This window comes from Trematomus bernacchii, unplaced genomic scaffold, assembly GCF_902827165.1.
Source record: "Trematomus bernacchii unplaced genomic scaffold, fTreBer1.1, whole genome shotgun sequence".
NCBI classification, from domain to species: domain Eukaryota; kingdom Metazoa; phylum Chordata; class Actinopteri; order Perciformes; family Nototheniidae; genus Trematomus; species Trematomus bernacchii.
The window spans coordinates 2520197-2530594 of NW_022988066.1; the positions used below are offsets into that span (position 1 = coordinate 2520197).

Sequence of the window (10398 nt, forward strand, 5' to 3'; positions counted from 1 at the left end):
ATGATGCCCCATAAATCTGTTCTAATGCTTCTCTTGTTTTCTTAGATTGAAGGCTACTGCAGGCTTTTTAAGGACATGCTGTGTAACCTCTGCTTCTCCATTCTTTTGGAAAGTTAATATTGTTTTCCTTATTCCTGGTTTGTACCACTATAGGGCTGCAGTCCACACGGTTGGGAATGTACATAGAGGACCGTGTGAATAAATACTTGAAGAGACAGAACCACCCGGAGGCCGGAGAGGTGTTTGTGCGGGTGGTGGCGAGCTCCGACAAAATAACGGAAGTAAAACAGGGCATGAAAACCAGGTGAGAGCACCACGGATAAGAACACAGGAGAACTGGGTGTATGTTATGTAGGGTGTATGTTATGTAGGGTTGTTACTGAACCCTTAGGAGTCGACCACCACGCCGGCGTGATCAGATCATGTGACCTGTTCAAGCCGGCACCGCATAAAAACAGCAGTTGGGCCAACATCGGCTGCTTCTGTCGAAAACACTGGCTTGAAACTCTATGCCAGACTTTGTTTCATGCAAATAGACCCAGTAAAACGGTACGCTCAAAAGTATGAATTAGTGATAATCTAATTAGATTTGGGTATTCAAAAAAAGAGTAAAGATTTATGTGGCGGACATTACATATCTTCGCCATATTTTTGCATTTTATGAAACAGAATATGATGCTGGAAACTAGATCCTGCTTAACAGGATGTATTTAACAGGGAGGGGGTGGGGTCATCTGGTAAATGGAGTGATACGAAGCGAGACGAAGATACACAAAGATTGCATTTGTATCACTTTAAACTACTGGATCATCGGTCAGATCAATGAACAACCTTACAATCAGGATGAGGAAGGCCATCATTTTTTTTGACAACCACATACGTGTCTCGCCCTCGCTGATTTGTAGATGCACTGGCGCAGCTTGTGTTCTCCTGAGCTTCTTTTTTTATTGTCCCCGTTGTGAAAAAGTGTAATGGCCTCTATAAAGAGTTTATATTCACTCAGAGGATTTGTGGAACCTGCATGTTTGACGAGATGGAGTGCACACCCTTCGAGTGTTGTTCACTGTTTGAAGATCAAAGTCTATGCTGCTCGCCCATCCTTCAGGAGGTGGGGGGGGGGGTCAAAGAACCTGTTGTATTCAGGTTGACTGAATTAAGGCTGCTTTTTATTGACTCAAGGCCACTTGACTTGAATCGTCCCATTATGCTAAAGAGCTGAAAGCAGCAACACACAAGGCCAAACCTCGGGCTGCTGAATGACTCTTTCCTAAAAGCCTTAAATTAAATACTTATAATTTTTTGTGTAATTGTAAGAAATGTATTTCCTGTATTATGCAATGTATTCAAGATGATTCATATTCATTTTTGAAAGAAACGTTAAGGCTACATTAATAGATCATACTTAAGTGAAATGTATTCAAAACTGTAAAAAAAATAACAATGTACACGTCAGAGTGGGGGAAAGTTTTTAAAATGATAAACGTACAAAAATTGCTTATGTTTTAGAGATACCGAATACTTTGAAGAGGATTTTTGGCTATACAAGACACTTCACCCTAAATTGCTCCTGTGGGTATTGTCCACATTTGTATCAAAGGTATTGCAAGTCTTGTATGTAATGTAAAGCGCTTTCAGCACTTGGAAAAGCTCTAAAATAAATACCATGAATTCTTATTATTATACATATATAAAATCTCCAGCTTTGCACAGTCCTCACCTTCGTGTTTTGAGGGTCGTGTTCAGTGCAGACTCATGTGATGGTTTAGCTGGCATTGACCCAAGCCATCCCACTATGCTGTTCACACTTTTTTAATATTTGATCTTTCTTCATTACGACAGGTTTGTGGACACAGGTGAAATGCAAGAGACCTTCCCCTACAGAACCAAAGCACTTTTCGCCTTTGAGGAGATTGACGGCGTGGACGTGTGTTTCTTTGGCATGCACGTGCAGGAGTACGGCTCAGAGTGCGCATTCCCCAACACTAGGTCTGTACAGCCAACTCCTGTATGTAACACGTGGCAATAAAGCTGGCATTCGAGTCAAACTGACCATGTTCCCTCTCTCTACCTCTGCAGACGGGTCTACATATCATACCTTGACAGTATTCACTTCTTCAGACCTCGGATTCTACGAACAGCAGTTTACCACGAGATCCTCATCGGCTATCTGGAATATGTCAAGAAACTCGGGTGAGCCTTGCTCTAACGCTCCTTTTCTGCCCAACCTCTTTAAAGAGACACCATGCGAAATAATGAGAACGTTGTGATGACATTTCCAAGGAATCAAATGTCCTGACTTACACATGGTCTCTTTGCTCTGTCTATGGCTGCAGGTATGCCCAGGGCCACATCTGGGCGTGTCCTCCCAGTGAAGGAGACGACTACATCTTCCACTGCCATCCTCAGGACCAGAAGATCCCCAAACCCAAGAGGCTTCAGGAGTGGTACAGGAAGATGCTGGACAAGGCCTTTGCAGAGAGGATTCTGCATGATTACAAGGTAAGGATTAGGATAAGAAAGAGAAGTGTTGTCATGTTACCTTTTGGATTACTGGCTTCATGATCTAATTTCCTGCTAGACTTCTGTGTGAAAAGTTGGTAGTCTGAACGCATTTGCTACTATTGTTATTATCAGACATACACATCAAACATGTGAATGCTCAGCGTTTTGGATGACTGCAAACTAGTAGAATACATTTTGAATCGCTCAAATCTTCCATGTCTTTTTGTCTTCCCCCCCCCCCAGGACATCTGCAAACAGGCGACAGAGGACCGCCTGACCACCGCCAACGAGCTGCCGTACTTCGAAGGAGACTTCTGGCCCAACGTGCTGGAGGAGAGCATCAAGGAGCTGGAGCAGGAGGAGGAGGAGCGGAAGAAGGAGGAGAACACTGCTACCACTGAAACTCCAGAGGTACGGTCATTGTTGTCATGGTTTGATGCCGAACAAAGATACAAATGTACTAGGGATGTGCATCTCCATCACTGAGGCCGATGCGATGCGCATCTCGATACGTTGCCAACGATACGATACATTAACGATACATTTGAAGCACCAGGCGATGCAATACGATACGATTCACCCCTGTTGCGATACAGTTCGATACGATTTGATTCAACATAATGCGATTCGGGGCGATACGATGCGATTCAACACAATGCAAAATAATGATACTTATGGTACGACAGAGGATTTTGTTTTATTCCTTACATGCAGCTAATCATAAATTAACAAAGAAGTGCTTCACATATGTGACACACTCAGTCGGAAGTCGCAACGGCTCATTTCAAAATAAACGTGAATTTGTGTAAAACAAATAGTTTTTCGGGGTTCGGGTGTTTTGTTTGATTTTAAATAAACAAAGTCTTGGCTTTCAGAATATGAAACTTTTATTTCCAAAATCACACGATAAATACTTTTTTGAAGCTTGTAAAGGGAAGATGACAGGCACCTCTCGCTCGCAATCTGCTGTTCCGTAGCGCAGCTCCCCCTCCCTCCGGCTGAAATTATGAATGTAAGGTATAGTAATCATAGATAACACGGCAGGGTCCGTTACAGTTTGTTTTCATCTGATTTCAATTAAACAAAGTCTTGGCTTTCAGAATATTAAACTTGTTTTTGGCAAATTCAGATGATAAATACAACTATGAAGCTTGTAACGGCATATTTACAAGCGGAGAACGGAGTAACTTTACGTCACTGCAGGCATAACAACAGCCGGTGTTTCCCCGGGAAACAAACACAAAATTACACAAACACATGTATATACACACTCACACACTCGCAAGCTTCCCCCAGACCAGTAATCCAAACGGAAATATCTTCCCTCCATAGTATTTTGATCATTTGCTAATAATCAATCAGATCGATGGATTCCAGAGAAGAGGAAACTTTGAAGGCCTTTTTCTCAAAATGATGACTCGGTGACAGTCATTATATAATGTGACATATTTTGCTTAATATTTGGAGTACAAAAACAATCCTGATATCATTAGAAAGCTAGGAAGCTCCTCTTTGCAACAGTGTATACAACTCAAAATGTGTCTTCGGGTCAATGCGACTGATTTCGATAGAGCAGGTCACATATTTGGTTCTCTCTACTAGTACTGTCCCATTATGCTGTTTCTTTTTTACCTTAAAAAAAACAACACTTGGACCTCTCACAAACTGGCCTTTTCACAAGTGTAGTAGTGTTCTCTGTCTCCAGAGTACAGTACCATTTTATAACACCTCACAGTTAAACAATTTAAGGATGCATTGCCCAGGATTAACAATGTGCAAATAACAACTAGTGCAATGCCCATACAACTGCTGACTGATGTGCTTAACACTCATTCATAGGCTAACTCACCAGTGAGCAGAAAGCAGTGGTTTCTATAGGAACAATACAGAAAATAACCTTTCACAAACAGGTATTTCATAACGGCTTACAATTGTAAGGAAGACATTTAAACTATTATTGGCAGTCACAGGCTGTTGTAAACTAAACACCACTCTCACTGACAGAACACCTCACTGAGTGATTGAACTCATATGTCTAACTTTCAGGTTTTTCTTTTCAGCCGCAGACCCCATGTCGCCTCTTTATGTGCGTCGCTAAGTTCCTCGTACTACTTGTGTACTTTAAAGCCGCACGGCATCGTTTACAATTTGCGAGCGGTTTTTCAAGTTGTCCGTCTTTCTTGAAAAATCCGAAGTGTTGCCAAACGTTTGATTTGTAGGTATTCTTCGGTGCGCTGTGTTTCTCTTTCTCCTCGACTTCCATGTGTGTTGATAACTGAGACTCTCGGCCTCCGTAGTGGCGAAGCAAAGATCGTCTCTGCTGAGTGCTGACAGGATGAGAGGATATTATATGAATGAATCGTTTTTTTACCGATGCAAAGACGCTACAATCGATGCATCGCGAGTTCAACCTAAACTGTAGCCGATGTGCACTCTTTCAACCGGTGCACTCGCATTTTGAACGTTTATGCCGGTGCACTGATGCGAATCGGTGAATCTTAACATCCCTAAAATGTACAACTTCATGTTTTTGGATCTTTGAGAGCTGTTTTGCACTCCACAGCTTTTTTTTTTATTAACATGGTTAACACATGGAATATTAAAGATGGAGAAAAGTCAAAATATGGGATCATTTGTTACTTCTTTTTTTCTTTTTTAAATCTGTTGTATATTTCCCACAGGGTACGCCAACCGAAAGCAAAAACGCTAAGAAGAAGAACAACAAGAAGACCAATAAAAACAAGAGCAGCGTGAGCCGAGCCAATAAGAAGAAGACTGGGATACCGAATGTAGCCAATGATCTGTCCCAGAAGCTTTACGCCACCTTGGAGAAGCACAAGGAGGTCAGACTTGTATTTGTATCTAAGCCATTGAAGCCATTATTAACATTTGTTTATTAGATTGTTATAAAAGGCAATGGTTTGTCATTACTATTGGATTTCATGATACTCCCCCCTCCAGTTGTAGTGATAGCAGTTAGAGTTTAGCTTGTGCTTCTTTAACTCTTATATCTATATTCCTTTTCCCCGACTGCTGAAGGTGTTCTTTGTGATCCACCTCCACTCGGCTCCCATGGCCAACACCCTGCCGCCCATCGTGGACCCCGACCCCATGCTCTCCTGTGACCTGATGGACGGCCGCGATGCCTTCCTGACTCTGGCCCGGGACAAACACTGGGAGTTCAGCTCCCTCCGGAGGTGCAAGTGGAGCACCATGTGCATGCTGGTGGAGCTGCACAACCAGGGCCAGGACCGCTTTGTCTACACCTGCAACGAGTGCAAACACCACGTGGAGACTCGCTGGCATTGCACTGTGTGCGAGGTGAGTGACGACTGAAAGATATGCCATTAGCACGCTCTGATGAGTTTTTCCACTGGATTGACTTAGATGAGGATAAATCAAGAACAGTATTTATGTTCCTCATTGAGTACTAATAACCACCTTCTCAATTAAGAACTCCAAAATGTATTTCCATGAATGAGGAAAGTTCAAATATTTGTGAACATTAGCTACTCTCTGGTAATAAGAGTCCCTTTTTTGTTTTATTTTTTCTACCCAATATTTTTTTTCAGTTCGGTGAAAATATTTCTATGGAGCAGCTCCAAACTTTATCCTTGATAATATCACACAATTACAGTTTCAGCACTCTACTGTTTGGATCTGTGAGAAGGTTGTTCATGTTTACTCATACTTTTCGACTGACAATGCTCCTTTCCCCCCTGCAGGACTTTGATCTATGCATTAATTGCTACAACGTGAAGGGCCACGAGCACCAGATGGTGAAATGGGGCCTCGGCCTGGACGACGACGGCAACGGCCAGAGTGGTGAGGCCTCCAAGAGCCCGCAGGAGAGCCGGCGCCTCAGCATCCAGCGCTGCATCCAGTCCCTGGTCCACGCGTGTCAGTGTCGCAACGCCAACTGCTCTCTGCCGTCCTGCCAGAAGATGAAGCGAGTGGTGCAGCACACCAAGGGCTGCAAGCGCAAAACCAACGGGGGCTGCCCCGTATGCAAGCAGCTCATCGCTCTGTGCTGTTACCACGCAAAGCACTGTCAGGAGAACAAGTGTCCCGTCCCGTTCTGCCTGAACATCAAGCACAAGCTCCGCCAGCAGCAGCTGCAGCACCGCCTGCAGCAGGCGCAGCTCATGAGGCGGAGAATGGCCTCCATGCAAGGCAGAACCATGCCGCTACCGTCCCCCCCAGCCTCTGCTGCCCCCAGCACTCCCAGTGCCCACACCCAGCCCAACACTCCTCAGACCCCTCAGCAGCCGCTCTCCAACCAGCCGCAGACCCCCAACTCGGCAGGCGTCATGTCCCCAACTTTTCCCAACGTTCCTCGCAACGGGCAGCCTCAAGCACCGGTGTCCCAGGGCAAACCCGGGCCCCAGGCTTCCCCCCTGCACCAGCAGCAGTCCCCTCTCCCCCAGCCCCCGCCCCCTCAACAGCTCCAGCAGCAGCCGCCCCTCGCTGCAGTCAAGATGGCGCGGCACATCGAGATGATGGCACAGGCCCAGCAGCAGAACCAGCAGAACTACCGGGTCAACATGAACGGCTTAACCATGAACCCCCAGCAGCCTCAGCAGCGCATGCCCGTGCCGATGCAGCAGCCCATGCAGATGGTGCCGGGCCCCCGCGGACCCCAGGTCATGCAGCCCGGCATACAAGGTCAGTGGCCAGGAGCCGCGGGGCCGATGCAGGCGGCTCAGAACCAACAAGTGGGCCTGGTACCGGGCCAGGCGCCGCAGCAGGCCCTGAGCATGCAGCGAGGCCTGATGGTCCCGGGGCAGCAGCCGGGCCAGAGGATGATGATTCCCCAGCAGCCTGGTGCTCGGCTACAAACGCCCCAGAGACCGGGAGCCATCGCACCAAACGCCCTGCAGGACCTGCTCCGCACGCTCAAGTCTCCGAGCTCCCCCCAGCAGCAGCAGCAGGTCCTCAACATCCTCAAATCAAACCCTCAGCTGATGGCTGCTTTCATCAAACAGCGAACAGCCAAGTACCACGCCAACCAGCCGCAGCAACCGCAGCAGGCGGGTCAGCAGCCGCAGCAACCAGGCATGCCAGGGATGCAGGCCATGGCCCTGCCAGGGGGGGCAGTCCAGAGGCCGGCGATGCCCCCCCAGCAGCCGCAGCAGCCCCCTGCACAGGGCTTGGCTGCATTAGGGGCCCAAGGGATGATCAACGCAGCGCACACCAACCCACAGATCCAGGAGCTCTACCGTCGGCAGCTTTTAAGACAACAACAACAACAACAGCAGGGGGTGATGCCTCAGGGCCATCCAGGCCAGTTCCCGGCTCAGACGCAGGGCACGGCAGCAACATACTCCCAGCTCCGCATGCAGCAGCAGCAGATAGCCATGCAGGCCAATGCAGGAGCCGCCGGGGGGCCCATGGGACCACTGCCCCCCATGGCTCAGATGGCCCAGCCCGGCATGGTGATGGACTCCACCAAGGCCTTACTGCATCAGAGAATGCTCCAACAGCAGCAGCAGCAGGCCCTCCTCAAGCAGCAGATGGGCTCTCCTGCACAGCCCAGCCCCATGAGCCCCCAGACCCACCTGCTGGCTGGCCAGCCCCAGGGTGGAGCCCACCTCCCCGGACAGCCCACACTAGTAAACGTCCTCAACAACCAGGTCCGCTCCCCCGCCCCGGTCCAGTCCCCCTGTCCGCCCTCGCAGCAGCAGCCGCGGCCACATTCCAGCCCCTCCCCGCAGGTCCAGCCCCAGCCCTCGCCCCAGCACCCGCACCCAGCCCACTCTGGTTCCCCCCGCCCGGGACTAGGGGGCCCGCTCTCAGGGTCCCTGGAGCAAGGACACATGGGGACACCAGAACAAAGCGCTATGCTCCCGCAGCTTAACACGCCTAACAGAGGGGGGCTGAACAGTGACTTGGGTTTGGCGGGAGACGCTACAGGGGACACTCTGGAGAAGTTTGTGGAGGGATTGTAGCATTTTTGCTCGGAACTAAAAAAAAACAATCTCCATCCCCACTCTATTTTTCCTCGGACTCTTTATCCGATGGAGGGCTTTGTTTGTTCTTTCTAAGGTTGAGAGCATTTTTTTGTACTGACGTGTAAAAAGTTTCAACTGTTGTAAAAAAGGAAATTTGGTCGAGGAAAAAAATAATAAAAAAAAGTTAAACCTTCGAGGGAATGTAATTGTTTCCTAAAAGTTGCTTCTCAAATGGAATTTAAATCACAAAGAATATATTTTTTGGTTGAGACCAAATGTGTTCAATACTCAATTTATTTTTGGTTTGTTTTTGGTATGTTTTCATGCCTTTCTCCTTTCTTTTTTAAAAAGAAAATGTACAATTGCATTATATTATTCATATCTTTTTATTTTGTACCTTTGGAAAAGAAACTTAAATAATTGTTGTGTTGAAACTGTAAAATAATTTGTCTGGGAATTTGGGCCAGGTTTTCGTTCTTTTCTCAAGCTGTTATTCCTGGCAATTGTAATCTAGTGTTGTACGATTACTCCGAAACGATGCGTTCAGGGACCGCTCCCCTCCTCGTTGTGTGTATGAAGAGCACTCAGTTGTATTGAAATAGGAAATGGACTGCGGCGGTTGTTTATACACGGGCATGTACACAGGCGCACATGAAGACACTCACACAAACCCTCACTGTCACCGAAATAACTTCAGCTGGTTTCACAAACACAGAAAACAAGGACTGCAACCTACATCTCAGTTGCCTGGAAATGGGAAAACGTTGTCTTGCTGGTGTGGAACATTGTTGCTTTGACATTAAAAAAATAATTTGTCATACTTTTTGTCATACAAATGTTGTAAAGTGTAAAAAGAGTGTGAGAAAGAGACCAGCCCCCTAAGCTGAGGTGGAATGATCACCGGTTGTTTGTCGGACACATCTCTGACGGAGCCACATCCTCTAAATGCTACACTAAGCTGTGTGCGATAGAGATGAAAGGCACGTTTGAGATTCACCCTGAGGAATATTTCATCAACTCTCATTCCTCTCACTAAAACTTGAATTAGGGGGATTTACTTTTTCTCCTATTGTAAATCAAGTTAAGCAAAATACTATAAATATAAGGAAGAGAGATGAAATCACTGTATAAACTGGTTAAAGACTCATTTCTTACTTATATACCATATTGTTAAATAAACTGTGCAGCAGAATATCTCCAGTACTCTGTTGACCAAATAATGAAGCATCACTCCTGTGTGTACCTCCTTTGTTTCAGATCAGTTTTCCCCATCAGCATTAAGGTTGCGCTTAAAAAGGTGGTGAGTTTGAAGTGTCATAGTTTCGGATCAGAGTGCATGAGTTTAATCGGAGTAGCAATTTGTAGATGAAGCTGACATTTTGTAAGCGGTTACTAAAATTACCACTTAAATTTACTAGCAGGATTATTGTCATAAACTGTTTCTTTAGCATTTTTATTTGATAGATTTTTTATATCAGTCCTGTCAGGATTCCATGCTCATCATAAATATACCCTTAGAGTACACTATAGTTACAGTGATATTGGAAGGAGGGTGAAGATGGTGTGTTTAGCTTTTAAACACAATTCTAGCAGCAGTAATCTCAGTTTTGTCAGACATATCCAATATCCTACTTTAGGGAAACAATTAGAATTACAAATTGTCTGAGTAAAATAAGCCGAGGGAACACAGACATAATCTCAGTACTAGTATTAGTACCAAGACAAGTACTGGGTGAAAACAAAAAGTATCAAAGTTATAGATTGTGAAAAAGTATAAGCAGTACATACAGAATAAATAAATGCAATACAGATGCATTTGAAGCATATTAAAAGTTCCATCAATTCCCAACTAGCGAAGGGAGAAAGCGTAATGTTTTCCTTAATTCTTCTGCAGGTCCATGTGTAATCAATAGGCTTGTTTGAGATGAGCTGCGGCTCGCCTCGA

General features: G+C 46.0%; 1 protein-coding gene across 4 annotated transcripts in view; it reads left to right on the forward strand.

Moving 5' to 3' along the window:
* The window catches only part of crebbpa (CREB binding protein a), a 58094-nt gene extending 48413 nt beyond the window's left edge, over positions 1–9681 (forward strand). For all 4 annotated transcript variants that reach the window (XM_034120425.1, XM_034120427.1, XM_034120428.1 and 1 more), the window contains 8 exons: positions 154–304; positions 1840–1986; positions 2077–2190; positions 2334–2499; positions 2746–2913; positions 5184–5345; positions 5542–5823; positions 6228–9681. In XM_034120425.1, the coding sequence (XP_033976316.1) occupies positions 154–304; positions 1840–1986; positions 2077–2190; positions 2334–2499; positions 2746–2913; positions 5184–5345; positions 5542–5823; positions 6228–8450 (3413 nt within the window). In that variant the 3' untranslated portion in view covers positions 8451–9681. The remainder of the gene's footprint in view (positions 1–153; positions 305–1839; positions 1987–2076; positions 2191–2333; positions 2500–2745; positions 2914–5183; positions 5346–5541; positions 5824–6227) is intronic.
* Positions 9682–10398: the final 717 nt, after the last annotated feature.